Consider the following 7,397-nt stretch of genomic DNA (forward strand, 5'->3'; position numbering starts at 1 on the left):
GAGCCCACTGGGTAGGAGCAGCTGTGTCTGAAGCTTGTCTGGGACAGAAACTTCTCCACACAGGGAGGCACAGCGCAGGCAGCAGAGACCCATGGAGCCCCCCTCAGGCCCTCCCCGCAGAGAGCGCACCCCCTGGCAGGGGCCCCTGCTCACAGGAGAGAGGGGACTGGGCCCTGGTGTGCGGGGCGAGGAGAGCAGAGACTGGCCGGGTGTCTTGGGGGGTGGAGGTCTGAGACGGGAGAGAGGGCTGCAATTCAGAGCCTTAAGGGAGGGGACGAGAGAAGAGGGGGCTCTCGGCAACAGCAGAATACCAGGAACACAATTGGCATGAGGGAGGAAAACCACAATTGCTCTAAGTTTTCTAAATTAGTCATCACTGGTCATATATTTTGCACAAAAATGATTTTTGTCACATGGGCACTCCAGAAGAAAATGACAAGGGGCACCAACCAATGCCCATCCAGGAGCCTTGGAATTGATCTTTATATTTACTGCTAAATAAACACCAGGATATGCAGGGCCCTGGGAACACGCATTATCTCCTTCCCTCACAGCACAGCATGTTCAGGCTTTGGGGAGTCAACAGGGAACACGACAAGCCCCAGCCCTCATGGAGCAAACGTTTATGGGGCATGAAGAAGGACAAGCAAATTGAGGAGAATGTGATGTCAGGTGCTGATGGTGCCTCGAGGAGACAGGGCAGGGGGGGTCAGAGAGGGGAAGAGAGATGGATTGGAGAGGAGGCTGCAGGGAAGGCCCCCAGGACAAGCCCTGGTGTGAGCAGGTGCCTGAGGGGGGAAGAGACCTGCTCAGTCTCCAGGAGCCATCGCTCCACCCAGAACATGCCCGAGGATTGACTTATTTTCTCTCTTCCCACCTAGTCTCACTTTTGATCTTCTGGAGCCGGCCCATCACAGCCCAGCTCACGATTGAATCTGTGCCAGCAAATGCTGCTGAAGGCAGCGATGTTCTTCTGATTGTCCACAATCAGCCAAAGGATCCTCAAGCCTATGACTGGTACAAAGGGGAGAGAGAGGACACCAGCCAAAAAATTTTATCACTTATAACAAACACTCAACAAACAACCCAAGGACCTGCTCACAGTGGTCGAGAGACCATATACCCTAATGGATCGCTGCTGATCCAGAATGTCACCCAGGGTGACTCAGGAATCTATCATCTACGAATCATAGATACAAACTTTGATGATTATAGCGCCTCTGGACAGATCCGCGTGTACCGTGAGTGACCTCTGACCTCTGTGTGTTGGGGGAGAGGTGGGTGGGTCAATGCTTTGCTGGGCCCCTCTGCATTCCCTCCCTGCATTGGGGTTTGATCATGGAGGGCAGGATCCACACAGGGGAGACAAACTGCGTTAGATCAGAATTCCCTCCCGGAATCCAGACTCTACAGACATTTGCTGCAGAGAAAAGGCCCAGCCTGCTGGGGAGTCACTCAGCAGAGGGAGCTTGGTCTCAGGCCCACCCCGAGTCCCTCCCCATGAACTTGGCCCTGACAGACCCTGTAGGACTCAGCTGGGCGCTGGCCTGAGGGGCCCCTGGAATCCCACAGAGGAGCTCAGCCCAGGAAGCCCCTTCCCAGACCCCTGTGCAGGGCTTCTGACTCCAGGTGACCGGGGAGCCTGTGGCCAGACCTGGGTGTGGCTGAGGGCAGGACTGACTGGAGCAAGGATTTCCCAGCTGCCCGAGCCCCGTGGCCCCTGGAGCTGGTCAGCACCAGGGCTCAGCCCCAAGGGCTCCAGCAGGGCCTGGCAGAGCTGAGGCCTTCCCTGAGACCCAGCAGGGAGAGCCCAGACACACACGGTCACAAGCTGTGAGCTGACTGTCCTGGGGAGGGTGGGAGAGGCTCCAGGAAGGTCAGCATCCCCAGAGGAGGAACAGGGAGAGAAGACGCTCCTTGTCCACCAGGGCTCAGCCCAGGGAGCCCTCCACGGAGGAAAATTATAACAAGTGCTGTTTATTTGGATGGCTCCTCCAAGTAAATTTTGTGTCAGGTGAATGTGAGGATTGTAAAATTAACTCAGACAACATGGCAAGCCACGTACCAGTTACCATTTTTCCTACTTTACTGAGGGGAAACCGAGGTGCTGGGGGATGCCATAGTAACTGAATTGGAGTCATGCAGGCCATGATGGGCAGATCAAAGTCTTGATCTGTCTGCAGGCACAGCCTTGACCTTTCTTCCCCACGTGGCCTCATTAGACATCTGCAGGTCCGGAGAGCAGCGTTTACTTCAGATCCTTTCCTCATAAACTTTCCTAACGTGGAGGGAGAGGTTTCAATCTGGGAAGTGAGAGCAAGTGGAGAATTAGTCAGTGTTAGGTGGAGAACTAGTTACTGCATCAACGATCAGAGTGTGTGCCTGGAATGTCCAGGACCCACCCCCATTGGCCCTTCCACATACTTGCTACACAGACATGAAATCATGTATTGGTTTGCCGACATGTTCTGTCACTCCCACTGGATAAAAGGACTTTGCTTTCTCTCTCCTCACTGTACATCCTTCAACCAGCTCAGGGCCCACAAGAAACAAACTCTCCATTGCTCTTTGATGAAGGAAGGAAAGAAGGAATGGTGACTGAATGAATGAATGATCCACATTTTTTTCAGAGCTGGAGCCTTGGTGCAGATTCCTAGGAGGTTCTGGCCACACTGGAGCCCTGTCCCTCAGGGCTGAGGCCTCTGTCCCACACCTCTGACCCCCTGGGGCTGAGTTCAGGATGACCTGGGCTGCTTGGCCAGATGGGGTGTTCAGGGCTCAGCTGTCCTGTTTCTGGGGCCATGTGGGGCTCTTGGTCTTTGGGGTCTTTGAGTCACTTGTAACCCACCTGCTCATGCCATGGGCGTTTCTAGCTCTCTCTGCTCCTTCCCTGTTCCTCATCTTCCTCTCCTTTCATTCCAGCTGGGAACTGCCCCAGCTCTGCACCACTTCCTCCTCTCCTTACGCTTTCCTCCTGCTGATGGCTGACCATCCTGTTCCCTCCCCACCACCACCTGTAGCCAGGCCCACCCTCCCCATGAAGCTCCATCATGAGCCAATTGACTCAAGTCAGCAGAAGGAGCTTCCAGTGTGTCCCTTCCAGGGCCCTTCCCCTTGGTGATGCTAGCAAATGGAACAGGCCGTGTGCTATGGTCATGTGACTCCTCTATCTGACTCACCAGAGACTCAGCAGCAGAGGGGAGAGGTCTGCCACCCCAAAGCACAAGGGCCCAGCTCACCCATTTTTCTTGTAACTCACATCTTTCACTGGAGTGAGGCTCACAGCTCTCCTCAGCGCTCCCAAGACCCTTCCCCATTGAGAAGCAGGTCAGACCACGCACTATCTGATGTCTCACTGTCCACTTCACACACCCATTTCCGCATCATAACACCATCGTCATGAGGTGGGTCTTCTCAGAGGGAATCTGCCTGAGCCATTGGTACCTCACATGGTCACTGCTCAGCTTGGACCCATCCATGTCATTCCTGAGGCCAGGAGAAGTAAAAGAAAGCATTCCTCATGCTCTGCCAGTCTCCTCCCCTTTCTCTGCCTCTCCTTAGGAATTAGTGCATGGACGCATTTGCTAACTTACTACCATGACACAAAATGTTTCAATTAATTTCACTTCTTTCCTCCTTTTATATAATTGAGACCCCTCAGAACTGCCCTCTGATCAATTCTGTCTCTTCCCAGGGGTCACTGAAGAACAGATTTCAGCATCTTCCCTTTGGTCATAATAGGTACCTTGCTGGGCTCAGAGCTTGGCCTAAGACCTCATAGCACTCTCTAGAGAAATATTCTTTCCAGTAAGTGGTCTTAGAACTTTGGGCCAGGGAAGTAGACTTGACTCGGTGGTTAGGGCATCCGTCTACCACATGGGATGTCCGCGGTTCAAACCCGGGGCCTCTTTGACCCATGTGGAGCTGGCCCATGCACAGTGCTGATGTGCAAAAGTAGTGCCGTGCCATGCAGGGGTGTCCCCCACATAGGGGAGCCCCACATGCAAGGAGTGCACCCCATAAGGAGAGCCGCCCAGTGCGAAAATAGTGCAGCGTGCCCAGGAGTGGTGCCCCACACACGGAGAGCTAACACAGCAAGAAGACGCAACAAAAAAAGAAACCCAGATTCCCATATGGCTGACAACAGCAGAAGCGGACAAAAAGAATGACAGGCAGCAAATGGACACAGAGAACAGACAATTGGGGTGGGGGGGGGGATAGGGAATGGGAGAGAAATAAATAAAAATAAATCTTTTAAAAGAAAAAGAACTTTGGGCCATTTATAACCATTTTCAGATATGATAGAAATTTTTATAAGATCTATTTTATTTATTTCTCTCTCCTTCCCCCCCTTTTGTCTGTTCTCTGTGTCCATTCATTGTTGTGTCCTTCTCTGTCCGCTTGCATTCTTGTCATGTAGCACAAGGAAACTGTGTCACTTTTTCTTATTCTTGTTGCGTCATGTTGCTGTGTAAGCTCTCCGTGTGTGTGGCGCCACACCTGGGTGGGCTGTGTTATTTTTTTCACAAGGGGTGGCCCTCCTTGAGGGGTGCACTCCTTGTGTGGGGGCACCTCTATTCTGAGGACACTCCGGTGTGGCACGGCACTCCTTGTGTGTGGCATCACTGTGCATGGGCCAGCTCAACACACAGTTCAAGAGGCCCTAGGTATCAAACCCTGGACCCACCATATGGTAGGTGGACGCTGTATTAGTTGAGCCACAACTGCTTCCCTGAAAGAAATTTCATTCTCCCAAAATTTGTATCATAGATCCACCCAATACAAATGGCCTGTGAGAGCCAGATCTCAGTAAGTTTATGCTCCCCTCTCTCTCCACCAATAACCCTTCAGCATTTGAAAACATTCTTATGATTTCAGGAAAGATAAACATGATCCCTACTGGACCATGGGAAGAAGGGAATTTAAAGACCAAGGGCAGAGAGCAGGATTCTGCTGTCAAAGGCAGCCAGCTTCTACCTGTTCCCACATTCTGTTCTGGCTCATTCCTCAGACTCTGCTGTGCCTTGTACAGAGTTACAGCCTCTTGTTAGTCACCATCAACTCCCTGGGAAGAACGGCCTCCCATGTGGCCCCCCAGCCAGACCACAAAACTACCCACCAGGCTTGTTCTGGGTCTGCTGTGGGTTATTTCTCTCCCAACACCCAACTCCTGGCCAGGCTGCCCAGTGTCCATGGGCTTTTAGACAATGAGAGGACCCACATTGCACATCCCCCAGAAACCTTTGAAGAATGAGGCCTCCAGGACACAGTAAGCAGGACTGTACATTGTGTAGCTCGGAGGGATCTCAGCAAGCGTATGTTAAGGTGAGGGGGCCGAGGTAGGGCTGGCACCATCTGGTCACTGCAGAGCCCAGGAGAGGTTCCAGGGACCCTGATTCCCATCCTGCCCCTTCCCTGACAAAATGCTGCCTCTTATTTAGCACTGGAAAGAGTCTGTGCCCTCCTGGACAGAGAGCAGGGCGTCCTCATGTTCTCTGAGTGCCCAGGCTGTTAAGTATTTGTCTTATAATACGAAGTTCTGCCTTGTGTTGTCTGAGAGGCGGGAGACGCCAACTCTGATAGGAAGATGCCTTTGGAGGATCCATGTACTGAAGAGGGTCACCTTCTCTCTGCTGTCCACAGCGGCGTTACCCACACCCTTCATCAGGAGCAACACCTCTGACCTCGTGGAGGGCCAGGGCTCCGTGGCCTTAACTTGTGAACCTGAGAATCACAACTCAACCTACCGGTGGTCGATGAACAATCAGAGGCTCCCAGACACTGCCAGGCTGCAGCTGTCCCTGGACAACAGGACTCTCACTATACACAGTGTCACAAGGAAGGACACAGGACCTTATGAATGTGAGACCCGGAACCCAGTGAGTGCCCGTCGCAGTGACCCCTTCATCCTGAAGTTTTTCTGTGAGTAACTTCTGTTCCTCGGTGGCACAGGCTGCTGCCCAAATCCATGCTGCCAGGGGCCAGGCCACACTGGTCCTCTCAGGTCCAAGTGCACAGACCCTCAAGCCCTGGACACCCAGGCTGCCTATGACTTCCTTCCCAGGCATATCCAGGCAGGCCCAGCCTTGCAGCCAAGATGAGGAGGGGGGTTGCTCCTGTCCTGAGACCCTTGGGGTCAGCCCCTGTGCTGGGAGAACCAGGTCAATGATCTCAGAACCAGACTCAGTGAGCATGGGGGCTTGTGGTGTGTTGACCTTTTAAGGATGAGGGTGGTGTGGGGCATGGTCGGAAGGACACTGAGGCCCTTACACAGACCAGGAACTTCCCCTTCACCTGATGACGTCACTCTGTGGACTTATTCTCTTTGCTCCAGATGGTCCCGACACCCCCACCATCTCCCCCCCTGGCTCCAGTTACCCTCCAGGGGCAAACCTCAGCCTCTCCTGCCTTGCGGCCTCTAACCCACCCACACAGTATTCTTGGCTTGTCAATGGGAGACCCCAGCAATACACACAAGAGCTGTTTATCCTCAACGTGTCTGTGCATGACAACGGACCCTACACCTGCCATGTCCACAACAACATCACTGGCCTCAATAGGACCACAGTCAGGAATATCATGGTCTCTGGTAAGTGGCCCCCTGGACCAGCAGCCCTGAGCCTGGTTTTCCAGAAAGATCCTGGATGAAGTTCTTTCCTAGACTGTGTTCAATAGAAACCTGCAAATCCCAAATTTTCCTTACTCTGGCTTCTCTTGTTTGTCAAGGCAGATCTTGGCTCCATTTGGAATGTGAGGAGGGGTTCTCTCAACCCAGAACCCCCATGTAGTGAAAGAGAAGCCATAGATGGGATGGGAAATGTTCCTCAAGGTCAGGTTGCATCCTAATGCCACTACCATGTCCCTTTTTTGTTGTCTCTGATTTTTCCTAACTTCGTGTCCCACAGTAAAATTCAAGCCTTGAAACAAGCTCACAATCTTGTTCCCCAGATGAGGGGTTGACCAAGCTCACTGAGGAGATGAGCAGGACAGAGCTCTGCCTCGCTGCTGTGCCCCCAGCCCTCCATGCCCTGACTGTCTGGCACAATCTATGCTTGGACTGGAAGGTGGGCAAATGACACATGTGCCTTTGTCCTAGGTCTCTCACGAGTGCAGTCAGTGGACACCTGAGCCTCATTTTGGTCAAGCAATGGGGAAATAGGAAGAAGTGAGCTCCAGTGCATCACCATCTGCATATAAAAATGTCACAGCTGTGTAACGCTGTGGACATTGGCCTCATATGATTCAGAAAAGAACACAGATCAGGATGTACAGACACATAGGTGGATACACCCATGACAGGCCTCTTAGGGGAAAGTAAGCACCCCAATGATATATAGTTCACAGACACTGGTATGAGGACCAGCCTTTCATTAATATGGAAACCACTTCTCTCTAGA

General features: G+C 52.6%; 1 protein-coding gene across 1 annotated transcript; it reads left to right on the top strand.

Annotated features, from left to right (window-relative positions):
• Positions 1-1,217: 1,217 nt before the first annotated feature.
• LOC101436938 (cell adhesion molecule CEACAM1-like) lies at positions 1,218-6,692 on the top strand. Its single transcript, XM_058279127.2, has 3 exons — positions 1,218-1,241; positions 5,644-5,922; positions 6,335-6,692. The coding sequence occupies exons 2-3, from the start codon at positions 5,757-5,759 to the stop codon at positions 6,646-6,648; spliced, it is 480 nt and encodes a 159-aa protein (XP_058135110.2). The 5' UTR covers positions 1,218-1,241; positions 5,644-5,756; the 3' UTR covers positions 6,649-6,692.
• Positions 6,693-7,397: the final 705 nt, after the last annotated feature.

Source organism: Dasypus novemcinctus, chromosome 18 (assembly GCF_030445035.2).
Source record: "Dasypus novemcinctus isolate mDasNov1 chromosome 18, mDasNov1.1.hap2, whole genome shotgun sequence".
Taxonomy (NCBI): Eukaryota; Metazoa; Chordata; class Mammalia; order Cingulata; family Dasypodidae; genus Dasypus; species Dasypus novemcinctus.

What these genes read in the sequence shown, in the direction of transcription:
- LOC101436938 (XM_058279127.2), top strand. Translation starts at nt 5,757, where the DNA reads ATGAACAATCAGAGGCTCCCAGACACTGCCAGGCTGCAGCTGTCCCTG. An exon ending in CTTCATCCTGAAGTTTTTCT is followed by an intron (nt 5,923 to 6,334) that starts GTGAGTAACTTC and finishes TCTTTGCTCCAG; the next exon opens with ATGGTCCCGACACCCCCACC.